Here is a 27307-nt window from a genome sequence, read left to right on the forward strand (position 1 = left end):
TCTTCTTCACCCACGCTTACATTCTCTATCCCCGGTTCTTCAACCGATTACATTCTTTTAAGAACTCACTCTCTACACTTCGCGTGTGCATACCCCTCAACGAACATTCTTGGAATTATTCCTTTCACATCCTATCACAATGCGTTTCTCTATCGCCGCTCTCGCTGCCGTTGTCGTCGGCGCTGTCGCCTCCGATGTCACCACTGAGGTTGTCACCCAGTACACTACCTACTGCCCCGAGGCCACCTCCGTGGTGCACGGTAGCCACACCTACAGCATCTCGACCGTATGTTCGTAACAAGCCAAAACACGCAACAAACACTAACAAAACAAATAGCCCGGTCACATCACCATGACTAACGGTCCCTACACCGTCACCCGTCCCCTCGTGACCTCGACCGTGACCCAGTGCAACAGCTGGTAAGCAATCAACATATCAATACACAGAACAATTCCATTCTAACTCCATCCCAGCTCCTCCTCCACCCCCTTGGCCAGCAGCAGCAGCATCCCCGTCGTGCCCAGCGTCGCCACCTCCACCCCTCTGGTCCCCAACGCCGGTGCCACCGGTACCCCCGGCTCCTCCGCCGGCTCCCCCTCCCCCTCCCAGCCGGCCTTCAACGCCGGTGCCATCAACGCCGCCACCGGCGCCGGTGCCGGTCTGGCTGCCGTCTTCGGTGCCGTTGCCCTCCTGCTGTAAAGCGGTTGAATTTCAATGGTATCACGAAGAGATGGCGCGATCTCTGTGTTCGCTTTGAGCATGGCGCTTCGCTGTCGGGTGTTCAGGCTACGGGTTCTTCTTGGGTGTATATGTCTTGTCTACGTCTCCTTAGATAATACATAATTGTTTTCTTCCCTTTGGGTGTATCTTGTTCATGTTCTCCCCACTATGCTGGGGTTTTTTGTTGGTTTTGCGCGTGATTCTCCTGGACATAACGTTTCTGTTTATTATCTTCATATCACTTCAATCGCGAATGATCTCTCTTTTCTCATTGCTGTCTTCCGTATGAAAGTAGGCTTCGTAGTCGACGATGCTCTTGACGACTCTTATCATCGTCGGTATCTTCCGAACGCATATTGAAGTTGACGTCTTGATTATCGGCCAAGCTTTGGCGATCCTCTATTTCTCTCCACCTGATCTCGATCTATCTGGAGACTAGCCGATCCCTACCCCCATGGGATGAATAGATCAACTACCGAGATCCTCTCCAAGCCGCTCCTACAACATGTCACGAGCGTGCTGAGAAGTGTACTATGATGAGACCTTGTATTTTATGTCATAATCGAATCGTACATAGACTCGTGGAGCATTGCGGGGATCATGCAGGTCTATAAACGCCAAAATAAGCAAGGTGACAGTGCACAATGTGATCGATCTTATAACAATCATTATGGAGACAGTCTATATCCACTTCACATTCTTCTATGTATTAAACCACACTTTCCTCAGAGGCATCGGTCTCAATATTTTCATTATATTCCCTGTTATAGGCTCCCACTTCAAGTAAAGAAACCAAAGATAAACAGCCATCATCACCAGATATATACCTTCATCCCAATAGGCCACTATGTACATCTCCAATGCCTATTAACAAAACTAAAGCTTCGCCTTCCCACCCTGACTCCTCCTCACACCCTCAAAATACTCCCTGATCCTCCCCCTAGCAACATCAACAACATCCCCATCCTCAACAGTAGGCGGCACAGCAACAGCCCCCTCATAATCCCCCTTAACAGCCATCTCAACCAACTCCCTCAGAACCCGTCTAAGCGTCTTCCCACTCCGAGTCTTAGGCAACATCCCCCGGCCCTGAATCATCCCACCTAGCGAGGCAATAGCTCCAATCTGTTCACGCACGAGGGTATTCACTTCCGTGAAGAGTTTCTGGCTTGGTTTTGCTGGTAGATATCCATTAGATGTAGCTTCTTCCGGGGTTGATCCAGCTTTTGGTTGGATGAATGCGAAGGGGAGATGGCCTTTTATGGGGTCAGGGAGGCCGATTACTACTGCTTCACTGATCGCTGGGTGAGAGAGGATTGCTTGTTCGATTGTTCCTGTAGATGGGTGATTAGCCTTTTATCTCGAAACATTGGGATATAGAGAGAGAGAAAACATACCAGTCCCAAGTCGATGAGCTGCAACGTTAATGATATCATCAGACCGCGACATAACATGCAAATAGCCATCTCCATCAACCATCCCCGAATCACCGGTATCAACCCACCGCCCTTGAAACCGCTTCAGATACCCACGGTAAAAGCGCTCGTCTTCCATGAACAGATTCGTAAATGCTGTCGGGGCAAGGGGTAGTCCCAGAACGATATTACCCATCGTGCCATGGGATACTTCAATGCCCTCATCGTCGACAATACGGACATCAAAACCAGGTAACGGCAAACCCGCCGATCCAGGACGAAGAGCAAGAGGTTTCTCACTCTGTCCCTCTACATCTGCACCAGGACCCGAACCAGCAAGAGCAGCCCGACAATTCTGCATCAGCCCGGTAATAGGCGAACCAGACTCAGACGACCACCAATTATCAACGACAGTAGCACCAACAGCCCCAAACCTCTCCAATAACCCCTGATAAAGCCGAACAATAGACGGCTCGCTCCGCTCACCGGCAAGGAATAACCCACGTAACGACTTCAATCCGCCTCTCCTTCCAACTTCACCAATAAGGACATTCTCGGGGTCATCTTTGCACATCGCACGAATAGCAGTCGGCGCCGTGAACAGGACGTTCGCTTTGTGTTTTTCGATTAGACGCCAGAATATACCGGCGTCCGGTGTGCCGACTGGTTTGCCTTCGTAGAGGATCGTTGTTGCGCCGACTAGAGGGGTCCGTATAAGATGTAGGAGTGCCCTACTACCCAGCCTATGTCTGAGGCGCAGAACATTACATCGCCTGGGCCTTTTATGTTGAAGAGGGTGCTTGTGCTTAGGGTTAGGCCTACGGCGTGTCCGCCTGCTTCGCGGAGGACGCCTTTTGGGAGGCCTGTTGTTCCTGTATGCGTGTTAATATGTGGTTATTTATCCAATACTGATATTCCGAAATGGAAAAAGAAGAAAGATACACCGTCCACTGTCCAGGGGTTCCAATACTCACCACTAGTATAAATAACATAAACCCCCTCGGTACCCATAACAGGAACAGACTTAGCCCGAATCCCCCGACCACGCGCACTCTTAACAAGCCTCTGCCAATTCCGCTGTCCACCCCTCTTATCAGGTCTATTCCAGCGCAGCTGATCCCGCTGCCAAACAAGCACCTTGCTCGGCTTGAACCTGCTTGCGTTTATTGCGCCCTCCACTAGCGGCCTGTAAGCAATGGGGCCCTTGTTTCCCTCGATACCGCACGAGGCGGTCATTATTGCGCGTGGGCGCGCGGCTTCGATGCGTTGCGCTAGGGATTGCGGGGCGAAGCCACCGAAGACGGCGGCGTGGATTGCGCCTAGGCGTGTTATTGCTAGAGCTGCTATTAGGGCGGCCGGGATCATTGGCACTACCCCGGATGGTTTGTTAGTTTGTTCTCGTGTTATTGTCATGTGGTTTATATTGTGGGGTTACTGTGGGGGTAGTTGTGATGGTGGCGGGGATGGGGATGGGGATATGGATATGGGTATGGGTAGGTATGTGTGGTGATGTGACTGCCATCGTAGGGGCATTGGGTGAATGCATACTGTAGATAATGACAACATCACCCTTCTTTACTCCCTCCTCCCTCAAGACTCCCGCAAGAACCTCGATCTCATCGAGTAGCTGAGCATAGGTGTATGTCTCTGTCGATCCTGTCACGGGCGACTCCCAGATTATGGCCACATTGTCACCGTGACCTGCGAGGACGTGTCGATCAACACAATTGTAGGAGGTGGAGATCTCGCCGTCGGCAAACCACGACCAATGCTCGTGTGAGACTCCACTGGGGAGAGTTTTGGTGTGGCGTGTCAGGGCTCGTGATGGCTTGTGGTGCCAGTGGAGCTTGGCTGCGTGATAGCTCCAGAAGGATTCTGGGTCGGCAAGGGAGTGAGCAGTTGTTGTTATTTGGGTGTGAGGTGGCATTGTTGGTTTGGATACTCTAATGGGATGTGAAGTCGAGGAAGGGAAGGTTGGAGGTTGGAAGTTGGAGAGGGGATGTGAATCCGGGGGATCCCAGGCGGGATAGCTTAAGCTACCCGAGGTAGGGGCTGCATGAGAGTACAGGGGTGTTGCGGGGAGAGCGCCCCCCCGCATTTAATACTGTGAATACTGTGAATCTTTGGTAGAACCTGTATTGTCTATATATCGCAAAATCAAATAAAAACAAGCTCAGTCGTAGGGTATCATATCGAAATGCCTGCTAATGCGCGACTGCGATCTGGCTTCGTCGCCTGGGGATTTTTTTTTGTATGGTGGAGAGAAAGAGGATTCCAAAGAACCACCTCTTAGGGCCACCAACGCCGAGATAAAAGACAGAACCCTCCAGATGCACCCGGGACCAAAAATGGAGAGAGAAAGAAGAAATAGAAAGCCAGTTCAAGGGACTCCGGACGGACCCGGCCGATCACAAGAGGACACAATTGAGGCGACTGCGATGTCGCGACTTGTCCGGCCGGAAGGACTTGGGGTATTCGGGTCCGGCGTCACGATCACGGCCACCGGGCTGGCGGCGGTCCGGGCGACCACCTTGCTGCTGTTGTCGCTGCTGGCGCAGCATGCGAACGACATCGTAGAATGCCTTCTCCACGTTGATGCAGTTCTTGGCGGAGGCCTCGACAAACTCGCATCCCAGCTCCCTGGCCAGTGCCTGACCTTCTTGTGCCGAGACTGCGCGCTCCACAGCCTTGTCGCTCTTGTTGCCGACCAGCATCACGGGGACGGGCATTGCTGGGCCGGAGGATGCGCTCAGTGGGGAGTTCAGGTAGCTGGGCCCGGAGGGGGAGCCCGAGCTTGATGATTCCTTGACCATCTTGATCTGGTTGTAGAATTTGGTGATGCGCGAAAAGGAGGCGCGCGACGTGATGCTGTACACCAACACGAACCCCTCGCCATCTCGAATCCACTGGTCTCGTAGTGCGGTATATTCTTCCTGACCCGCAGTGTCCAGCACCTCGAGCATACACGATTGTTGATCGATCACGACTTGTTTGCGATATGAGTCCTCGATGGTTGGATCATATGTTTCGACGAAGTGGTTGAGGCATAGCTGGGGGGTGGTATTTAGCGTCTTGATCTCGTGTCCCGAGTCGGGTAAACCAACCTGAATGGTAAGGGCGGTCTTTCCAACACCTCCATCACCCAACACCACCAGCTTGTACAGCGTCATTTTCCCAGACATGGCGAGAGAGAGCTAAACAGTCAGCGACAGAAGCGCAAGCGACATGTTGGAACATACCAAGGGGGAAAAAGAGGGGAAAGGAAGAGGGGGTGAAGTGGCCCACGTTCCAGGCGGGGGGGCGAAAAAGGAGCTTCGACGCCAATTGAGAAAAGTGAGTGTGCGAAGTCTGGTCCGTGGGTGGGGGAAGTAAGGAAAGTAAGTGAGAGAAGAAAGTAAGAGGTAAGAGTAAGAATAAAGTAAGAGAAAGAGTAAGAGCAATTGAACAAATCGAGTACGGAGTTAGAATTTACAATTCTATCCCTGTCGGGGGTTTGAAATCTTCACCCCCTACCGTTTAGCCTCTCGGATTTCCACTATATTTCTTTTCCCGCTGAAACTGTTTCGGGTAAGACCTCGAAATATAGACAAACGAGACCGGCAGACAGAAATGACTGGTAAAACTCCTATAATTAGGGGAACATAAGTGACAGCTCCATGAAGTCATACACTTTTGACCAGGGGGAATCCACTTTAGGAAGTTAGTGCGTTTTTCACGGCGTGATGACACTGTTATCCCCTACTGATATGTTATCTATACTATTCGATATTATTCTAACGTCTATCTCGATCTCTATGCTCTACTTTATCACCTAACAATTTACATTCTACATTCTACCTTCGACTTCTGACTTTCTGTATTCTACATACAGGGACAGCTCCACACGGAAAAGGAGAGAAGCAGGCCCGGCCCTCAACGCACAGGACACAGTGGATATCCACGGAACTGTGAGCTTTTCTTGGCCTCATTTCCTTCCTGCCTTCACTCCCGGTGGAGAAGCTTGAAAGCTCTCTCTCTATCGGGTGGGACGGAACCCTCTCCCCCCTCCTCTTAAGCGAGCCCTTTTGTGTATAATACAAAGTCGCTAATAATGATTAGGTTGAGTCTAATTCGTAGGACCCCAGTCCACACGTGGAAAGTGTGTCATCTCTTGTTTCAGGAGTCTATACATCTGCAGTATTATTCTGTTAGTGTCGATGGTGGCGCCCCATATCCCCACAGCCTCGTGGTCTTTGAAATGAAATGCTATATACGGAGTAGTCAGGATGCTATACTCGAAGACCCTAACCCGAAATATATGCACGTCCATATCACAGCACACTATCACACGTTCTGGAATGACTATCGCGTGTCTAAAGGTTTGAGCCAGACTCAACTTGGTTTAGAGGAAATGTTAGATTGCCAGGCTGGACCTCGTTATCACGCTTTTACACTTTTCTAGTTCTTTTACTCGGGTGCGGATGGGGGTCTTTGCGTTCCCGGTCCGCGATGCCCATGTCTATAAGCGCCGGGTAACGGTCCCCGAAGGATCTGTCCAAGAGGAAGTACTGTGTTCAGTGAAAGGGCAAGTGGGTACCTTGTTGGTAAGCCTTGCTTATGAGGCACTTTATAGCCCAGGACTTCCAATCTCCCTGGTTGGGCATCCATGGACAAACTCAAAAGCAGCCGGGGCGAATTCGTTCCAGTTCCCAGTTCTGTGGCCCAGTGGGGGCAGAACTGCCACCCAGTTCCTTTTTGAGCCCATGGGGGCTCCGGGACGGGTCCCGACGGGGAATTTTCTGCTTCTTTTCTTCTTTTCTTTTTCCTTTTTCTCTTCTTTCAATCTATTTCATTCGCTTGAGTCCAATCAGCTTTGGATCTGCACTCACCGTGCCTCGCCGGGGACTATCGACCCGACCCGGACCCCCAAAATGCAGTGATATGCATCCTGCCCTCAAGGGTAACATTATATTCGGGCAAGCAATGATGAGCGTCGAGACGGGTTGCCGGTCTAGAGAATGATACAGGTACAGACCGCATAATATTGAGGGTGTTTCATCCCCCTGTTCGCGCGGACGGAATGGTCCGGGTAACGGCTGGGCCGGGGGAGCTTTGAACGCCGCGCCAATGATGGCCGTAGATGCATATGAAAAGTGACAGGGGGCTCGTGGCGGATCCTCCCGCCTGACCGTTAGATGGAGACGCGCCTCTGTCGAACGGTCCACTATGGCCTCCTCCTGGCCCTGGTCTAGGATGTAATCTCGAGATTGTGTTGCATTGGCGGCGGCATCGTCTTGCATCCCGTCCCACGGGTATGATGTAACGGCATCCCTTGTCCTTGATAATCGCGTTGAATTGCGTCTCTTGATAGGTCTTTTGTTTGCGTCCTACGTTCGTCGTACGACGCTGCGCCTTGCACGCCCTAGGTGTTCGGCTGGGACGGTTCCCAAAATCGATCTTGATAACACAGCTGCCTGTTTGAGATTAGCGCGTGATGGTTTTTTTTTTTGGCAGGAATATTTCTCGTTGTGACTCGATCTTCGTATGGAATGTATGATAAGTTAATGTTTCCATGTAGGTATATCGCCAAATTTTTGGATCACATGCAGTTACACGTACAGTACAAAGAAACATGTCGATCTCAATGTTTGATAGATCCAGTTGATACTCTATGTGTCTACCCAAATTTCCTGCATTGGGATCGCTGATGGGATCTTCGTTGCACTATTGATTTAAACGTCAGGTGAGCATGTGGCCCCAATAATGGATAGCGTTATTTGTGGGGTCAGGGGGTTTAGGCATAGTTTGGGGCTTGCTTAAGCTACTTGTATGAGACAACTTATTAGTGATGGTCTAGCTTGCCGGTTGATCGTCCGGAGTCTTGTTCTTCTTCCGCGTATAGGTCGTACAGGGAGTACTTCGGCCGAGTTCCTTGAGTGAGATCAGATACTCTAGTTGTTTAGATCTACAGGTAGTCACATGTAATTTCTAAAATTCACAATATTCTCCAGGCATCTATGTGTAGATCTCAAAATAGGGGACGTAGTGGATGTTGAGGCAGCATAGCCCGATAAACAGTGCATTCGCACGATAGGCAGCATCAGGCGTCATTATGAAGATCATTGACTAGAGTGTCGATTTACATATTGATATGGATGTTCCACAACTTTCATGACTGACATCTTGTTTGTCTGCTCTAATATAGGGGAATCATTCAGGGACTTTCACCGTAATCATGCAGTCAGACTGCTGCAAAGCCTGGCCTATGTTATGCTAAACACAACATTAAAGGAAGTATTTGCTGTACGAAAGTGATATCTCTTCCTCAATCTCTTCTCCACGTTACCTTGCTCTCGCTGTCCGCGCACCCCGGTTACTCTGGACAGCTTCATTGCCAGGCTTCGGTATCTATTCATAGATATGTATTCATCCGAGGCGTGTTTATTTATATCTGTCCAAGTTATGAAGCGGTACTTCCTACGTTGTACAGTATGGCTGAACAGTTAGACTTGGAAACTCGGATTGCCTCCGTATTGGGCTGAGATGAGCTCCCTCATCCTTCGGTTTGGCCTCATTGTAGCCCACAGAAGTTTCGGTGTTACCATTTGCTTGGTTCGCACGCCTAGGAGTTCCGACCTCCGTTGTTTGTCTTTGGTGCATAGAAGTTTAGATGCCTTCTTTCGTTAAGTGGACTCCTGGTCCTTCTTACGCCTCTCTTAATCTTCATATCATATATTGAACTGAGAAGGCGCAAGATCAGTCGTGGCTCACTATCGTGCTATAAAACCACAAAAGACCTACAAAAGTCTACTTGACATTCTTCCATTCCACTACTTCAACACGGTTGGATATCAAAAAAAAGGACCACCATCATCTTCTATTAAGATCTTCAACCTTCGTAAGACATCAGGACATCCGATAGACGACCCTTGAAAGAAACTCGTAACAATGAAAAGAAACAGCAGAAATCCGGGACGATTGGGAGTCTCGCCGTATCGTGCAGCAATTAAGCCTTTTCAGATATAACGACAAGCGACAAGAATCACAAGTTTGTCTAAAGCTGGTGGTATAGAGTTTCCTCGGAATTGATTCTACCTCCATCTTGCCATGAGCATGTGAGACATATTTGATGAGTCTCTGGACGTCCTGAATGGACATCCTCCAGGACGGGACAGTTGAGTAGGAAGTGAGTTTTGATGTATCTAGTCTGGCTTAATAAGCCCTAGGACTTCACTAATTACTCTTCTTTCACACAGATAAAGATGTTGCACGGTTTTCATGACAAGCCAACCGTCATCCTAGAAGTTGTTCTAGAATAATAAGAAACTGAAAATGGTGGTTTGGCCAGACCCAAGGAAGGGTGCGGGATCAGCAAGAGATATTTCTCACTCATAGCCTGCTTCAAAGATGCATCCAATTCCCTCGTTCTTATGAAATGGTATCTACCCATTCATATGTAAAACATCTTTTTCATGCTACCGGAGGTACAACTGATAGCACTACGTCCAAAAGTAAGTTTTTTCTTGTACTGCTTGTCTGTTGCCCTCTCTATACCCTGTCGTTTCTTCTTGTACACACGGTATAACGGCTCTCCTACTAAAACTGCGTATCTGATCACTATGTGTGGCTCTCACCGCTGACCACTCCCCATGGACGTTTTCTCTCTCTTTGCATGAAAAGTTACAAATGAGAGCGGCACAGGTTCTATATGGTTTTCGACAATACCGAAGAGATTGCCACGGAGGAATAAGTGGGGCAAATAACCCTATGAATTTTGTGTGGGGGTATAGTCTCCTCGCGATTCTCCTAATCGACCGGTCTTGCAGAAAGGGATACTTGAATCGCTGATCTGACCGGGCTGGAGTTTCCAGCTCCTTTAAGGGCCTTGATTGGATAGTCTATGAACCGAAAGTCTCCAGGGCTGCTGTCACTTTACGCTTAGATATACATAATCATGTGTCATACTGTATGCAGCTTTGGTTATATTCTTGGATATTTACCCCACCCTGATCAAATGATGGATAGCTTTTGAACGCCAAAAAAACATAGGATACAATCTTCCAGCTGACAATCACCCCCGTTGGATATCATCCAGGTAAGACGTCACCTGTTCGACCAAGATCCGCCGCGGCTTCGCCTGGTCACTATCACTCAAAGCATGCGACGCACCAGGAATAACCATACTCCTCGTGTCCCAGATCTGCCGTCCACTCCCATCAGCCGCAGCCTGCCACCTCTTCAACAGAGCTTCCTTGTTCACCCATGGAGGTACGGACTGATCACGCCCAGAGTACAGCACGAGCATCTTCTGCTTCAACAAGCCCCTCTCCCCAATCATACCAAAAGTCCCACGGAACTGCTCATCACTCAAATCGGAACTGAACAAATCATCTTCCGACGGATTCTCGGGACTGTCCGGACTAGCCAGACTCAAAAATCGACGACTGCTAACCGGCGCAGAAGGCGGGTATCCAATACGCGATGTCACAACCAGTGGAACAAGAGTATCAACCAAATCATGATCCTCATAGGTCGCACGACGCGCATCCGCCACAGCCTTATCATAAATCTCGCGCATCTTAACTGGACTATCACGCTCAGTACCACACTTGACAACCCACAAGATACCCTCGCGATCGGAAACAGGCGCTTGCATAATAGCGCCATCAACCTGGGCCCGCACAATAGGCTCCCAATCGCGATCGAAGACGGGGTGTGCTGGCCGCGGGTTGGGGCAGTTAATGTAATGCATCACGTCCTGACTACCCGTCGAATGGCCCATGATCACCACCTTGCCGGGCCCGAATTGGGGCTCCTTATACGCGCGGACGTATGAGACGCATTGAGACAGCTCGTCGATGTCTTTGCCTAGTCGGCCCATTCCCCAACCACCGCCTGCGCAGGAGAGCCCTAGGTTGAATATGCTCCATTCTGTTGCGTCGAGGGCATTGACGACTTCGTTTAGGTAGTCGACTGAGCCGAGGCTATCACCTAGACCTCCTACAAAGACTAAGGTGTGTGGTTTGCGGATTTGGCTGCGTGTGTATTCGAATGCGACGAGGGTGTCGGTCTGGTCGGGTGTGGTCGGTTAGCTAGGGAGTTGATCCGGGGTTATGTTCGAGGAGGGAGGTTGTGTACGCAGTGATGGAGGATTCCGGGCTGACCCCGGGCCAGAGATAGTTGTTTGATTTGCATTGTGAGGTGTGAGTTGCGTGAAGGGGTAAGATTTGACAATTGGCGTCAGATCTGATAAGGCGGCATCTGATAAGGCCGTGCGGGTGCCGATACCGGCTCAGGGCGGGCGGGTTATGCTGGCATTAGGGCTTGAAATGTATAGGACCACTGCGTTACAGTTTCCACGAATTGTTGCACCATTTCTCGAATTCGTCACCTTGGCTCTATGTTTGATTGAAAGTCTACTAAGTGTAAAAGCTTGGTATAGGCAAGGCGGCATTTCTGAGCTAGCGACAAATTATTGCTAAAATACTCAACATCATAGAGATGCTTGACGGACGAGCAATAAGAATGCCGCTGAATATCTGGTGAATGGCTGGAGCTCTCTTAGATCTTAAGCGTCGTGTGGCGATTGCCTTCCAGGTACTGATCGAAAAGTTATTCAAAGAAGCCTTGGCAGTCAAGTTGGACGCATCGGATGGTATGGTTGTTGAATCTGGCGCTGGTTTATCCGTTACATTTTATTATGACTTGCGTGTCCGATGATTATTAATTAACATAGCCTTGTAAATTGAGCTGACACTTTGGTCTAGCGATTTCACTTTGGACATTTGGTATCTGGTCTTGGCCCCTTTGGAACAAAGACTGTCCGTATAATGGTCTCGCTAAAGACAAATCCGAAGTGCTAAGTCTCTCCATGGCAATGAATGCCCCTTTTCAAGTACAGCATGTTGTACTGAACAGCACTTCAGGGTGGCGAAGCAGTGCATCGAATCGTGCTCTTAGGGAGTTTTTTTTATTTTGGCTGCCAACCATATCGAATCTGCTAAATCCAAAAAAAAAAAAAAAAATCAACCTCACGAATGCAAGACCGAGCGTCTTTCTTAAAAAAGACATCAACCCGAGGTAACCCGGCCAGGCGCATTTTGTTGCTTTCGGCGAGAACAGAATGGGACGACCATGACGGCAAGATCATTTTGATGCATCCAGGTAGAATGCGAACTCCAATACTCTGCACAGAAGCAAGATTGCCGATCAATCCATTCGCCGGCACCGAGATGATCTCGGAGATTGATAATTAAACCTCCTTGCCGATCCAGGTGCCATTGGGAAGGAACTTAGGCTCTTCCAGAACAACCCACATCCTTTTGGAATGTGCTCACCTGGAAAAGCCGACTCCGTTTTTCTCCCTCATTTCCACATATGTCCAGGGTTGCAGCTTTGAGGATCCACTAAGCCTCGAAGGAGTGAGGCCATATCATCGGCGTCCATACTTTTTGTCTTGGTATGTGATTAATACGGGTATAACTATACATTAAATACATCCATATGAAAGGTACCAGACAAAGTCGGTAACTTTCGGAAACACTTCGGGTATTAAAGAGACGCCGTGTGCCTCCCACCTCCACAACGTTGCGTAGTGAACTCCACAGGCTATGTTGATCCTGATGGTATAGAGAGACAGTGTTAACCCTTAAGTTAGCCAAGTTCACCAAGGAACGCATGGATTTCTTCATAGGAATGCCCAGCAAAAAGAAAGCTTAAACTTCAGCCCAGTTCGTCAACAAGGTTTGGACGCAAGGCACAGTAGCCGTTTCGGTGGGTGATCGACGAGTCTATACCACTTAGACTCGGTGGGACCCACGTTTTCACAAGGTTTCGGTATCTCAAACTTGCAATAGAATACGAATAGGATTGTATATTTGCCTGACAGTACGCAATCCCGCTACGGCTGATTCGATCGACACCCCAGTTGCCTTCTACACCAAGCCTCCGGGTTTCAGCTCCATCTGCATTCAATTTGCTAATGAGAGCAGCTTGCGAAATCGGCTGGAAAAGGCCCACGGAGTGTTCCGGAACCCAGGAAAGTGGTGCTTCAAACCGGCCGAGCGTTAATCTGATCTTGTATAAGTCACTGCAGGCCCATTTTGATCTGATTACAACCTGTCACCCTCCATAGCTCTGCAAAATGACATTCTCCTCCCAGGCATTGGCCTCGGTCAAGATTCGCCTGCCTCATCCTTATCTGACTACTTACAATGTGGCTCCCTCCAGCAAAGCTGTTTGCGAAACCCAGTCATTTCAATTGCTCAAGGCAGACAATGCGCAGGAAGCGCAGCCATTCCCTCAGGCCTTGCACAATGATCAGCTCTACTTCACGGTGCCCACCCAGGTAAAGTCAGAGAGTGCCCCGCCCACATCCAACAATACCGCCTGGGCACGCGCGCAAAGAAGCCCCTCATCTATCGCGCACTGGGAGAACCAAACAGCGCCCACAGTAGGCCAAATCTGGCTTCACCTCTATACCATCTTCACAGTACAAGAAGATATCGAAACCTTCCGTCTTCAGCTCCAAGGCCCCCACGCAAATGCCGTGGCGCACGCGCTGCTCCTATCCATGGTTGCAATCGACCACCCGCGCCCCGTCAGCACCTCAACTACCTTCAAGCCAACCCCCAATGAAGTCCTCATTCTCCGCGGCGCCTTCTGGCAAGGCTGCGCCTCCCCGCTAGGCTCGCAACCTATCTGGCTTCCATCCTGGAACCCAGCCGCTGCAGTCCCCCATCTCGACTGGACCATGACCTCAACAGAAACCATGCACAGACGCCATCCGCGTCGTAACCCAAAGCCGACTCCCGGCTCTGTGGTGTACAGTCGCTATATCCCCTTCTTGGATGAGCACTTCTCCCTCGTGGCCTTAGATTACCGGAACCCGGACCACCTCAACCTCTTCCACACCTGGCAGAACGACCCGCGTGTCGCGCAGGGCTGGAAGGAGACTGGAACGCTGGACGAGCACCGCGAGTATCTGCGCCTACAGGAGGAAGACCCGCACACGTTGACCGTGCTGGGTCATTTCAATGATACGTCATTCTCATACTATGAGATCTTCTGGACGAAGGAGGATAACGTGGGTGCGCATTACTCTTCCGGGAATTTCGATCGCGGCCGCCACACTCTTGTCGGCAATGATGCGTTCCGTGGCCCCCATCGCGTTATGGCTTGGTGGCCCAGTATGATCCACTACTGCTTCCTTGATGATCATCGTACGGAGAATATCGTTGGTGAGCCTATGAGCACTAATGATAAGGTGCTCACTTATGATTACACTTTTGGTTTGCATCAGGATCAGCTTATTGATTTGCCTCATAAGCGTGCTAGTTTGGTTAAGTGTACTCGTGAGCGGTTCTTCCAGCTTTGTCCGTTTAATCAGGTCAGCCCGCACATTGCGGGTACGGGGTTGGGCTTTAGGCCTCGTCTGTAAAATTGGATATAATAGAAATGTGGAATAGCGTCTACACTAGCTTTAAAATTGATCTATTTGTTGTGGCTTCTTTGCTTCTTCGTCGATAATGTGGATGTCAACAATATGAGCAAAAGGCCCTTGATACTCCATACTGCGTCGTTCATACTATTATTTAAAAACAAGATGGGAAAAATTGGGTTATTTCAGCAAGTGAATGTGATACTACTATTATGCACAAAGTATACTATATGCAAATCCTAAATGAAAAATGTAAAAGAAAGGGCTTCAAGCTCAATCGCCACCAAATGTCTGACTGAGAACATTGGTGCGATAGCTCTCCGAACGAGTAAGTAGCTCTTCATGAGTACCAGCCTCAACGTACAAGCCAGCCTCAATAAGAGAAATGATATCAGCCTTGCGGATTGTATGCAACCTATGTGCAAAAGCCAAAACACTAATACCCCGTGACGCAACCTCCAGCCCCTCCTGCAAGAGTTTCTCGGACTCCGCATCCAGGGCACTAGTAGGCTCATCGAGGATAAGTAGTCTCGGCTTGCGAACAAGAGCTCGTGCAATGGCAAGTCGCTGCTTCTGACCACCCGATAGCTTGCTTTCATTCGCTCCGCAGGGTGTATTATAGCCCTGTGGGAGGTTGATGATGGTATTGTGGATATTGGCTAGTTTTGCAGGCTTCGATAATCTCCTCGTCGGACACCTCTGTAGCTGGGCGTGCGCCTATGGATACATTGAAGCGCACTGCTAGAGAGATGATTGTAGATTTACCAGCGCCTAATGGCCCGACTAGCGCACAGAACTGACCTGGTCGGACATGCACGTTGAGACCGCGTAAGACAGGGGCGTGCGCGCGTGCTGGGTAGGAGAATTTGACGTCTCGGGACTTCGACATCAACTCCTCCGTGTGTTTCGGGGGCAAATGATTGGGTCTTTCCCGAAGCCTCGACGTCTTTCTCCGTGCCACGGGGCCATATTCTACTGTGGATGGACTCGCCCCTGATATGGGAATCCACTGCGTAACTGAGATACGAACATGGAGCTCAATACGAGTACTGGACAATATTATGCGCTATGCCGATCACTCCAAGCTTCCCTTGGCGGTGTTCCACAGGCTACGTAGGTCTCCCCGAAAGGCTTGTCGATGCTTAACTTGTCGAGATCAAATACTTGGCATCTGGTTTCTCTCTTTCGGTGTCTAAGACATTCAATGGCACTTGTTTTGATTTCCTCCATACTATCATATAGTTGATATACGCCTCGTAATGGTACGAGATTTCCACCGTCCCCACTGGGCTGAAATCAGCTTTATCAGATCGACACTCGGCGTTTCAATTCGTGTGGACCCAATGCCGCTCGTATTACTTTTATAATACGCCCACACACATGTAATTGGGGCCACAAGCCGTGCTGGCTGGTCAGGTACATGTATTCATAATCCGAGGCTTCGAATTCTCATACTCAGATCTGATTGCTATATTTCTACAGTCGCATCTGCTTGGAACACAGCTAGCAGAAGTCGTACTCTCTATCTCTCGGTACAAGTCCACATACACAACCATGCAACCTCATTCATTCAACCGGCAACCACCGCCACAGACCTACGGTGCTGTGTCTTTCCCTGCTCCACATGTCATGCTGGTCGTGCTCAATCGGCCCAAGGCCCTCAACTCCATGACCAGCAGTGGCCAATACGAACTTGAATCTCTCTTCTCTTGGTATGACAGTGAGCCATCACTGCGCTGCGCAATCGTCACAGGCGCCGGTCGTGCTTTCTGTGCCGGCATGGACTTGAAAGAGTGGAACCAGTTGAACGCTCGTCGTGCCCGTGGAGAACTAGAGCAGCAGCCGATGATGCCGCGATCAGGGTTCGGCGCTCTTTCCCGGCGTCACGGCAAAAAACCTGTCATTGGTGCAATTAATGGGTTAGCTTTCGGTGGAGGCATGGAAATCGTCGCAAATTTGGATCTCGTCATTGCTGCAAAAGGTGCGCTCTTTGGCCTTCCGGAAGCCAAGCGAGGTGTAGTTGCAATGGCTGGCTCGCTACCTAGATTGGCGCGAACAATCGGCCGGCCGAGGGCTACTGAACTGGCTTTGACGGGGAAGAGTATTACAGCTACGGAGGCAAAGGAGTGGGGCATGATCAATGTCATCACGGAAGATGCTGCAGTCGACTGCACGATGTTGGAGCGTCCGGTTGTCAAAGCGGCCCTGGAGCTCGCGGCGAGCATTGTTAACAATAGTCCCGACAGTGTGATTATTAGTCGCGCGGGGATTGTTGCTGGTTATGAGGATGGGAGTGCAGAAAATGCTAGCCGTCTACTGAGCGAGAATTGGGAGTCTGCTCTTAACGACGGAGAGAATCTGCATGAAGGTGTACAAGCATTCGCTGAAAAGCGCGCTCCTCGATGGGTCGAGAGCAAGCTGTAAACAGTGAGTTCTCATTGAGATTACAGTACATATATTGACTTATTATAGGAGTTATCCTCGTCCTCTAAACGTTGAGTCCCTTTTTGTATATGTGCCTATCAAAGATGACATTGTCGGCTTCATGATTTAGAGTACAACAGGCTCTCAAATTTTTTAATCTGGAAATCCCCAGCTTTGCGAATTACCGGAACTCCGGAATGAGAGATGGCGCTATCTGTTATACATTGTTCAATTGGTTCGTTGACTAGTCAAATGTTCAGTTGCTCTTCTACACGCAGTAGTGCAAAGCTAGGTTCGCTAATGAGGTGGGTGACCCTTGGCAAGAGAGTTAAAAACACCGAAAAACGGAATGCTTGGCTTTGCCTTGTAGGGCACTTTACAGAATATGCTACGCAGTCAGCAGAGGTAGTAGCGTTCAAACGAATGGATGATGGGCCCGCAGAGGATCCCTTTAAATTAAGAATATTGCAAGCTAATGAAATTTGTGCAAGGCCGTGAGATATACAGTGGCTCATGGCCTGAGGTTATAACCTTTCACAATTTCCCATACCCAGGTAGAGAAGATCTTAAAACCAGAGCAACAGTTCCTACCATTTCCTAGCTGACTCACGCAAGGAAGTCTCTGAGGTCCTCCAAAGGAAGTAGAAAAATAAACAAGTTGAAGGGACAGAAAACAAATTTCAACCACCACCAGGCTTTACCGCGGGCTGTCCGGAATTCGTTTATTTAAAAATCTCAGTCTAACTGACTTATGCACTTATGTACCTGGGGATACTCAACAGTGAGCTCGAAATATGGAACGTCGAGGCGCTATTTCTGTCGAGAGTGTAGCATATGATACATTCTGGTATGTATGGTAATCTCTATCATTCTCCCGTTCGCTTGAGTCTTGGTTGTAATGTTGTTGTTGTAATAAGGCTAGAAGGACTCTAGTCCCCTATGGGCTGTCATCGCTGCTTTGTCTTTGTAGTAGTGAGTAGATTCTATGTCACTGAATTTTGGGTGCCCTGTACCTTACTATAAAGTTACAACTTAACGTTATACGTATAGACACGACACGACAACAAACAGAAGATACGACATAGACCAATTAGAGCATCTACCGGACGTATTTGTTTCACCACTATTTCGGCGTTGGAAGATGGCCGAAGTGAATTACCGCCGGCCTTTCCACTATCAAGGGCATTATATGTGACCATATAAATGACCTAGATCGTGAAGATTGGCTCATATCAAGCCGAGTTGAGCAGTGAATTTAGTTGCTTTGTCTCATATATCAGTCAATGAGTAGGTCCAATTGATTGAAAATGCAATAAAGCTAATTGTTGAGACGTCATAGACATTAAAACAAGCAAAATTCAACCAGATCAACCCCAGCTTGTTTACTTGCGTAGGTAAGTCATAGATAATTCAATAGAATCTAGTAAGTAACGTTATGGCTACATGTGTACATGAAATGTGGTGGAGCTGATCCGAAGGACGAGATGTGATGGACCCGCGAGCCCAATCGATCCATCCTGGATCTAGCCACCACTAAAACGAATGAACTTCATTCGATCCCAAATCGCCTAGCAACTTCCAGAAAGCCGTCAGACTTTAGGTTAATCCACATATCAACCCACCCCTCAGCCTTGGCCTGTGCAATCTCCTCGGGTGACCAAGCCTCCTCGAATTCACGCTCAACATAGATAGTCTGAAGCCCACAGCTCTTAGCCCCCTTCAGATCACCAAGGTGGGCCGCAACCATCCCACACTGGCCAGACTCCAAGCCGAACTTCTTAGCAGCCCCATTATAAACCAGTGGCGATGGCTTATAAGCACCAAAATTCTCCGAACTGACCAAATGCGTGAACGGCAACGAGCCATGTCGCTGTAGATCCTGCAGCAAGGAGACATTACCGTTCGACAGCGTAGAAGTCTGGAACTTCTTATTTAGCTGTGCAAGTCCAGGAACACTATCCGGCCATGGGCTAAGTCGGTGCCAGCTGAAAGCAAGTTCCCACCGCTCTTCATCGGTGAACAGACCATCCAGGCTGTGTTTCTGAAGGAGGTCTTGGAGAGCATTAAAGTGATGTTGATCGACCGACACGAACTCAGTTGATGGATCAAATGTCGCTGTGAAAATGCTGTAAGACTGCCGCCATTGTTCGGCAAATGCTAGCCAGTCGTGCGAGGTCATGGCTGCTGCGCGGTCCCGCACGTCGGCTGAGAGGCCCTTGCGGGGAGATTTCACAGCCTGCAGGGCGGCTGTGTTCAGCTCTTGGGTGACGCATGTGCGCCACTCGACTACCGTGCCGAATGTATCGAAAAACAGCATCTGGGGTGGGTGGGTTGTCGACATTGTGGGGATGGATCTGCACGGCTGTTGATATTCACGATGTCCCCCGCCTTGGAGATTCTGTAGGCTGCCGTACTGCGTCTGAATATTCAGTTGAGATTCCAGCCAGACGAGAGTTAAATGAGTCTATTCATTCGTGCCTGTGTCCATGATATATGCTTAGTCACGCCGAGGTCCTCCGGATCTAACTGGCTGATAGTTCTGGCGGAATGATTCTGTTCAAACGATCAGCTTTGTGGGAGTTGACTTGATTATGACAAGTCTGAACTTTATTGAGGCTCGTGTTGAGAGTGGAATGTAGACATTGTACAGTGCGCAGATGACAGAAGGGCAAACATTCCGCCCTCTTCTTTTCCTCCCTCCCTCTGGTCACTGATCTCTCAATGACCATTGACTGCTGCACCATTGACTGTTGCATCCTTGACTATCGGCCTTGCTATCAATTTATTCAACGGACTACTGTGTGCAATGATAACCCCACCCTCCAAGCCTAGCCTCGCTAGCGCTCATGTCAAAAAGAAAATCTCGGCACAGAAAATAGATGAGTCTCACGACGCGACCTGTCAACGTCCAAATCAAAAGTACCGTGATTGCCCCTGAGGTGTGGAGACACGGCAAATGGTTCGTGGAGACTCATCCTCCTTCGCGTCTTCCCCGTTGCTAGTCCAATTTCCAACGGGGCTAATTCGGGGGCTTGACGCATGCACAGAAAGAGTCTGGCCATGAGGCCAGACTAAACCGGATATTACACCAAGCAGAGCTTATTGCCAGTGATTGGCTTGTGGCGATTCCGCTTCTTTTCACGTTGTCGCCACATTCAACGTCCGCAGGGTGCGACCGGTACTTGCATGGAGAAATGCAGAATGCGAGACAACACAGGGACGCCAGCCATTTCAGAGATCCAGACCTTCAGACCTGGGGCCAAATCCCGCCTCAAAAACGCGTCCCAGACTTTGTCAAACGGGGGAGTTCGGTTCTCATTTCGGCCCATATGGGTGCTTTTGTTTCCAAGCTCCGGTGGGGACCTCGGGCCTGAAGCTCTACCCCTGATCAGCATTGTTTTGACCGGACAATTGTTGCAGTATATTGTTTGGACGAGGGAAAAACGCATCACAAAGAGGCTTGTCCAAATAAGCACTCGTCAGATACAACCTGGATTCTGAAACACAGACCACAGGCTCTTGAATGTAATTGCCTTCGCCGATCAAGCTGCGCAAATACGCTAGGGCCAACAACAGAGAACAGTTAATATTACTCTCAAACACGCTAGCCACCGCTTTCCCCCATGCAGTACGGGCTCCAATTTATTCGATGCACGCTCCCAAAAAGAAGGATTCGGAATTGATGCTATTGGCCACAACCACGGCTTTTCTTTTATTTTATTCGCCCTTTTTTCTTTGCTTTGCTGTACACTGGACGCCTTCAGTCCACTTGGTATCATCGTCAGAATAGGGGGATCTTCCCTGCACAGCCGTCTCAGAAGCTTTTTCAGAGCTTGAGCTACGCGGTTGGGACCCATCCGACGCACAGTGGAGCCCTGATCCAGACGGGCTTCAGACGAACACCTTCCCCATACCCAGAAAAGAGATGCAATTGCTGCAATGGCATGATCTCGACTTCTTTTCCTATCTCAGTGGACCCCGTCAACTTAGCCACATAACTCGCACCGCGGGATTACAAGGCTCCTTTTTAATCTTTTAACCTTTCTTTGTTTCTTTGTTCTAATTTTCAGAACGTGTTCGGATCCCTGACAGCTCCATTCTCCACCCAATGACTGGTGGTGCATCCCTTTCCTGTAGATTGTTTACGATGATCTTTATCTCGCGAACAGGCCTCGAGCATTGCAGTTAACGTTCCGGGCTTCGACTATGCGTTTAGTGTCTTAGGCAGCTGGCAGTGGAGCATCTATTCGCGGTGGCTAATCGGGTGGGTTTCTTGCTTCCCCATGTCACCCCCTGACGAACATCCCTGGTCTTTTTTTTCTGAGGCGCGAAGTCCAGTCCTTGTCTCCTCGCATCCGCACTTCCGACATGCGGCAAGGCTGATCTAGGTCATCAATCTAAGTAGGCGTGACTCGTCTCAGATCGTTGCCGTGTTCGTAAATTTAGTGGCTGTTGAGCGCTCACCACTGCCCCCTCCTGTACGGTGATCGCGATCGGCCTTTCTCGAAGGCCGCATCTTTCGGACTGATCTCATTTCTTCCTCATCCTCCCCGGGATCGGCCACTATCCTGAAGTCCAATCTTACTCGTCTGCTAGACGGGTTACTGTTAGATCTGTTCTCGATCTTTGATATTGTATGTGTTATCTCCTCCGTGCATATCCCAATGTTCGGCATTGGCTCATCACGCTCAAGCTTGCATCCCGCATCTGCGTTGTAACCGTGGCTGACCTGTTCGTTCCACAGAGTTCTACAAGGTCCCACGTTGAATACTCCCCTCATTTCGAGACTCGCGAACTGGTCAATGAACATCGAGTGGAGGCAATATCATACGAGCAACACCGACGTTTATCACTCGGATGGTGGAACTACGGTAGTCTGTGGGATCCGGTGCGTGACGTGCTCTGGTTAGCACAGGGAATCGCGAAGCCCGGGTAATGGTTTGAAGCCAGTACATGAAAGAGATGGCCACAGACTTGCAGTCCTCGGCCTCCATGGCCCACCCTTCTCCAGCACCATCCCGACCTCGCGCTATATCGAAACCGAGATCGAGATCGAAACCCTCTTTGCGCCGGCGAGGTTCCTCCCCTCCACCTTCCTCCCCACCTGGCCTGCCAACGCCCGCATTCTCGCCGGACGGACATAGCGGACAAAGTGATGATGATGATATCATTGAAGATACATTGTCGCCCTTTGATCCCCGCAGGATCACACCGACTCTTCATGCATCTCTTGTATCAGAAATCCTCTCATTGCGGCGCGATATAGAAAGCAAAACCAAGGCAATTGATGTATTGGAAGAGAGCTTGGACCAGTCGAGGACGGAAAATGAAACATTAACCGCGAATTTGTCGCAAGCGACTCGGGATGGACGATCTTTAAAACACCAAATTCAACTGCTGGAAGGTGGGACATCATCTGCACTCACGGAGCTTGCCCGAGAGCGCGATGAAGCGGTCGAGAACATCAGCGATGTTCGCAAGAAACTCGAGCAGGCGCAGAAGAAAGCTCGGAGCCGGGAAGAGGAGGTCGAGCGAACACAATCATTGTACGAGCGCGATCAAGAGGCCTGGGCCGGTGAACGCCGCGCTCTGGAGCACAAGGTCCACGTGGTGGAGGGCCGACTGAAGACTGTCTTGAATGAAGTCGCAGCCGCCCAGGAAGCTGGAGCCCTCCATCGTCAGCCGAGCGAGAACGGTGAAATTGCTCAAGATAAGATTAAAGGAAGCGACACAGCTAGCATCACATCTGGTAGCGTGGGACGCCGGCGCACGAGTGTAACCACTGTGAGCTCAGACGAGGATGAAGAAGCGGTCAATTATCACAATGTGCGGTACTCTGTGATGAGTATGGCGCGTGGCGCCAAGAATGATTCAGGCTTGAATCTGGCAGAGGAATTGGCATTCGATGAAGAGGACGATTTCGTTCAATCTGATGACGATGATAGGCCCGCCTCTCCCGAGGCTCTGCCTGAGGAACGCCCAGCATCGGTTCACTCACAGGCATCCCATACTGTGGCTTCAAAGGCAAGGAAGATTTTGGGTCTTTCCCTTCAAAGCTCAAGTTCTGCCAATGGTACAGAGCTCCGTGCTCGGGAGCTCGGTAGCCCTAAGAAGTTGAACGAGATCGCAGTTGAATACCGCGATATGGGCATTCAGTACTCGCCTCCGCCCTCTCCTAGAGTGATTCCTAAGTTCGAGGTTAATGGTGTCCCTGAGTCCATGGAAGCACTCTCGGGCCCGAACGACGACGATGGTGTGAACATGCCTGCAATGAAGGATGGTTCCACGCTCACCATCGCAGCTGAAATGGTCTCTACATCTTGTCAAACCATGGGCGAACTACCCAGTCCTCCTTGGACACCCAAGGTGGCAGACTCGCCACCACAATCTCTCGAATATACCCCAGAGCCGGTGCAAATGGCATCGACGTCCACCCAAACCGATCCTGTCCCAGAGCTAAATGTCCCCAGCCAGAAGCGTCCTAGCTTGTCACCGAATGATGTTCCGTCTCAGATGGACATTCCAATGATCGCGATTCACCCGCCTGGTTCAGAGCCCCCTTCGCCTCGAAACAGTGTCGTTCTCCCACCGCAAACCAAGAATGTGTCTTGTCAAGCCAACTTCCGCCCAGTTGTTGAAAGCCGGTCCGTCTCCATTCAAACCGAGGGAATTCGTATCGACCAACGCCCGGTCAAATTGCCAGCGAGCCTTCTTCCATCTGCCATTTCAGATATTCTGCCTCGCTCCGAAACCCGGGATTCAAGCATCGAGGCATACCCTGTTCCCCCAATTCCACCACGGTCCGCAAAGCGAAACCAAAAGACTTTGGCCACAGAACGTCCAGTGAAGCCTCCAAGGGCACCCGTGTCAGACCATGTGCAAGCCTACCCTGGCCATAACAATGACAACGGTCCGCTCTCGGAGGATGCTGTGTCCGGAATTCGTCGACCGTTCCGATCTAGTAGTCTCTTTGCTGGCTTTGACCACAACAGCGATGATGAAGGTCATCATATTGAGCGTGACGTCTTCACTGACGATGAGCTCCTCCATCGTCCATTCGCTTCATACACTGTCAGCCGCGGCAAGCTTGTTAATGCGAAGTCAAGACCTAGTTTGGACGACATGGCTCTCCCTGAAATTGACGAGCAGCTATCAGACCCCGACTCAAGGCCGCCTGATATTAGCCGCGGGCCTTCGCGGGCCACCCGGCGGTCTAGCACGACCACCTCTAGTAGTCGCCAACCAGGAATGCGCAAGATGGCCATGATCTCTAGCGGTACTGCTGCGCACCAGAAGATCCGCTCCCGGAGTCCCAGTGAGCCAAGTCTCGACAGCGGCAGTGTAACCTCAAGCATTGCACCACCATTCCCCGTTCCTGTTCGCCTGAGCTCACGCAAAGTTCCGCTCAACGGCAGCGACGGGCCCCCAAGTCCGACTCGCTCAGCTGGTAGGCAATTCTCGGATCGTGGTCGCCAACCCCTCGCCCGGCGACCAACACTCCGCCGAGTCCGTTCCGCGGCAGCAATGTCACAGTCGGAGCTCTCAGAGCGGCCAGACAACAGATCTTCTCCAACACGATCAATTTCTTCCTTTGCTCCTGACAGTCCGCTCTATCGACCTCCGCCGATGCCGTTTGATGATATCACGGCACCCCGCGAGCGACGTGCAGCTCACAGACGCACCTCTCATCGTACTATTCCGTCTAATAATTGGAGTACCCATGAGCGACAGGACCATGAGAGGAAGGATTCCATTAGTGGCGTTCAGCCCACCAGTGTTGTTGATGCCATTGCCCAAACCATGGTGGGCGAATGGATGTTCAAATATGTCCGTCGACGCAAATCTTTCGGGATGGGCGAGACCAAGGATAATTGGGAAGGCAAGAATCCCGATGAGGTATCGGCGAACATCACGAGCAGTGGGGTGCGACATAAGCGATGGGTTTGGCTTGCACCATATGAAGGCTCCATTATGTGGAGTAGCAAGCAGCCCACCAGCGGGCCTGCCTTGCTGGGCAAGAGTGGCCGAAAGTGTCAGTTTCCATATCTGATCAGTCGAATTGAACCATGCTAATATGATTTCGCAGTCACCATCCAATCAGTGCTAGATGTCAAAGACGACAACCCTATGCCAAAGGGCACCGGCTCTGGGACTCCGTTCAACCGATCCATCCTGGTGCTAACACCCCAGCGAGCTCTCAAGTTCACAGCTCTGACCATCGAACGACACTACGTCTGGCTAACAGCCCTATCTTTCCTAAGCCATTCATCCATAGGCCTACAAGAACTAGCAGCCCTACCTCCCGTCCCACAACAAGAAGGATCCCCAACACCACCAACAGCCACGCTCCGCAGAAATCCAATCCGTGACTCTATTCGCGTCGCAAAGGGTCGGCCTCGCCCCGTGCCAAAGGGCAAACGCTCCTTCAACAGCGCCAGCGCACCTGCACCAGTCCCTGAAGTCCCAGGCGGCAGCATCGACCTCGCCGCCGACGCACCACATGTCCCCCGCTTCTCCCACAACCGCAAGCGCAGTAACACCGCGCCCCGCCCTCCAGCCCTGCACGCTCTCCGCAGCTTCTCCAGTCAAGGCACTATGCCTTCCTCGCATAGCGGGACGACAGTTGGCTCCCCAGAAGTCTATTTCCCGCCCATACCACCTCCGAGTCTCCAACCAGGCATCGGGAGCCGCCGCAGCAGTGTCAGTCACCGGACCTCCGAGGCCAGTGGCCGCGCCTCTAGTGCGGGTCAGAGTAACATGTTCGATATGGGCACTGTCCGCATGGAGGCGTTCATCGATCACCACGCTGAGCAGATTAATCGTCCGCCCCCGCGCCAGCGTCCGCGCCATGTTCGCAAGACTTCTAGTCAGTGGAGCCAGGGTCGCTACGAGTTTGATACGCCTTCTATCAACGACAGCGAGATGTCTTTCCGGCCTGATGATCCATTTCGAGGATTCTAATCTTTAACTTCTTTCTTTCTCCTTCATTTTTACCTTATACCTATTCTTTCCCTTATATCTATTGTCTATTATTCTCTTTCCTTCTTTGCAAAAATTCTATTGTTGGCGCAGGTCGATCGCCACATCTTCTCTCTGCGGCCTATCTGTGTCTTGTACACCGTGGCTGGACATACGTACATTACACCCTGTTTTGTCGCTGCCACATAGGTTTCATTTCTTTTTTTTTTTTTTTTTTTTTTTCTTGTCATCTACCTCATACTTGTCATTCTGCATCTTTCGCCATTTATCGTCGGCCTTTTACCATTTGTCACTTTCGAGTTGATACCATTTTGATTTGATCGGATACCAATCCTCGTGCAGCGGGGGAAAGAAAGGCGTTCTTGTTCTTGTTGGCATCTCATCCATTTACTGGATCCTGGGATCTATTTCCCAGACACATTAGCATAATGTATATGTGTTCATCGCATATATGAAACCTCGAAATCGCGGGTATATTTCGCTAGCAGAGTAAATACAGAAAGTCTGGCTTGCCACCAGGGTCAGAGCGTATGCGGGCACAACTGTAATCCGGTGGGCCGATGTTGATGCCCCCAGCCCCCAACCCCATCATCTATTTCCATATTGCACATTGTATAGTATTTCCAAAATGATATTCACAGCTTCGCGGCTTCCTTGACCTCGCCGATCTTCAGCTTGGGCGAGTACTTCTTCAACACGGATTCGTTGTGATACTATTAACGGTGCGTGTTAGTATATGTTTGGTTTCAATAGCCGACGACTCGGTCGATTGCCGATCCGAGAGCGAGAACATGAACAAAGCAAGGAGGACAACAAGAACAAAGAGGATAGTGCCGAGGGAGGTTGTATATAACTAACCTTCCAGAACTGCTTTGAGGCATCCTTGCCCGCTACGCGCTTGAGGATCTTCGCGCCGCCGGGGTGCTCGTCGATGAAGTTGGTTACATCGTAGACGTTGCTATCGACGATGATGTAGAGGCCCTTCTCGGCAGAGTTGTGGGAGGCAACGTCGGCGGGGGTGAATGATTGAGACATGTTGGATAGTGTGAAGAGAGAGAAAGAAGAGAAAGAAATGGAGTGACGTATAAAATCCGGAGTCTGGGGAGAAAGCGGAGAAACCGAGGTTGAGTTGTTTGCCGCGGTTGGAATTAGGTGGGATGTGATTGGTGGGTGCCTGAGGCAGATATCTATACTTCATACTTCGATTGTCTCTTGATATCAGCAAGTAATGCCTCATTTCTTGGATATTTCTTACGTATGTCTTCTAAGCATGTTACCCTCATTACAGGGCCAAATTAATCCCATCCTCTCCTTAAGTCCATGTGTAAACGCTCTTGAGCTACGAACAAG

General features: G+C 50.2%; 10 protein-coding genes across 10 annotated transcripts; 4 read left to right on the forward strand and 6 right to left on the reverse strand.

Moving 5' to 3' along the window:
- Positions 1-139: 139 nt before the first annotated feature.
- Positions 140-700, forward strand: N7446_006638 (putative GPI anchored protein; the record flags this gene model as incomplete). The annotated part of the gene is made up of 3 exons (XM_058515385.1): positions 140-286; positions 338-420; positions 475-700. The coding sequence occupies 3 exons, from the start codon at positions 140-142 to the stop codon at positions 698-700; spliced, it is 456 nt and encodes a 151-aa protein (XP_058372563.1).
- A 744-nt stretch (positions 701-1444) lies between these two features.
- Positions 1445-4234, reverse strand: N7446_006639 (putative acyl-CoA synthetase; the record flags this gene model as incomplete). Its single annotated transcript, XM_058515386.1, has 4 exons — positions 1445-2055; positions 2119-3008; positions 3107-3506; positions 3685-4234. The coding sequence occupies 4 exons, from the start codon at positions 4232-4234 to the stop codon at positions 1598-1600; spliced, it is 2298 nt and encodes a 765-aa protein (XP_058372564.1). The 3' UTR covers positions 1445-1597.
- A 310-nt stretch (positions 4235-4544) lies between these two features.
- rasB (Ras small monomeric GTPase RasB) lies at positions 4545-5318 on the reverse strand (the record flags this gene model as incomplete). The annotated part of the gene is made up of 2 exons (XM_058515387.1): positions 4545-5186; positions 5241-5318. 2 exons carry the CDS (start codon positions 5316-5318, stop codon positions 4545-4547), a joined length of 720 nt encoding a protein of 239 aa, XP_058372565.1.
- Positions 5319-10186: 4868 nt separating this feature from the next.
- Positions 10187-11310, reverse strand: N7446_006641 (uncharacterized protein; the record flags this gene model as incomplete). Its single annotated transcript, XM_058515388.1, has 2 exons — positions 10187-11185; positions 11254-11310. The coding sequence occupies 2 exons, from the start codon at positions 11308-11310 to the stop codon at positions 10187-10189; spliced, it is 1056 nt and encodes a 351-aa protein (XP_058372566.1).
- A 1948-nt stretch (positions 11311-13258) lies between these two features.
- Positions 13259-14554, forward strand: N7446_006642 (GNAT family N-acetyltransferase; the record flags this gene model as incomplete). Its single annotated transcript, XM_058515389.1, has 1 exon — positions 13259-14554. The coding sequence occupies one exon, from the start codon at positions 13259-13261 to the stop codon at positions 14552-14554; it is 1296 nt and encodes a 431-aa protein (XP_058372567.1).
- A 273-nt stretch (positions 14555-14827) lies between these two features.
- Positions 14828-15443, reverse strand: N7446_006643 (ABC transporter; the record flags this gene model as incomplete). Its single annotated transcript, XM_058515390.1, is given in 2 exon segments — positions 14828-15271; positions 15282-15443. 2 exon segments carry the CDS (start codon positions 15441-15443, stop codon positions 14828-14830), a joined length of 606 nt encoding a protein of 201 aa, XP_058372568.1.
- A 665-nt stretch (positions 15444-16108) lies between these two features.
- Positions 16109-16978, forward strand: N7446_006644 (enoyl-CoA hydratase/isomerase family protein; the record flags this gene model as incomplete). The annotated part of the gene is made up of 1 exon (XM_058515391.1): positions 16109-16978. One exon carries the CDS (start codon positions 16109-16111, stop codon positions 16976-16978), a length of 870 nt encoding a protein of 289 aa, XP_058372569.1.
- Positions 16979-18527: 1549 nt separating this feature from the next.
- N7446_006645 (haloacid dehalogenase, type II) lies at positions 18528-19319 on the reverse strand (the record flags this gene model as incomplete). The annotated part of the gene is made up of 1 exon (XM_058515392.1): positions 18528-19319. One exon carries the CDS (start codon positions 19317-19319, stop codon positions 18528-18530), a length of 792 nt encoding a protein of 263 aa, XP_058372570.1.
- Positions 19320-21940: 2621 nt separating this feature from the next.
- N7446_006646 (putative nuclear migration protein) lies at positions 21941-26426 on the forward strand (the record flags this gene model as incomplete). The annotated part of the gene is made up of 2 exons (XM_058515393.1): positions 21941-25010; positions 25065-26426. 2 exons carry the CDS (start codon positions 21941-21943, stop codon positions 25937-25939), a joined length of 3945 nt encoding a protein of 1314 aa, XP_058372571.1. The 3' UTR covers positions 25940-26426.
- A 166-nt stretch (positions 26427-26592) lies between these two features.
- N7446_006647 (cytochrome b5-like heme/steroid binding domain-containing protein) lies at positions 26593-26992 on the reverse strand (the record flags this gene model as incomplete). The annotated part of the gene is made up of 2 exons (XM_058515394.1): positions 26593-26670; positions 26816-26992. The coding sequence occupies 2 exons, from the start codon at positions 26990-26992 to the stop codon at positions 26593-26595; spliced, it is 255 nt and encodes an 84-aa protein (XP_058372572.1).
- Between the last annotated feature and the right edge of the window lie 315 nt (positions 26993-27307).

This window comes from Penicillium canescens (assembly GCF_028828765.1).
Source record: "Penicillium canescens strain IBT 15451 chromosome Unknown utg000004l_segment0_segment0, whole genome shotgun sequence".
Taxonomy (NCBI): domain Eukaryota; kingdom Fungi; phylum Ascomycota; class Eurotiomycetes; order Eurotiales; family Aspergillaceae; genus Penicillium; species Penicillium canescens.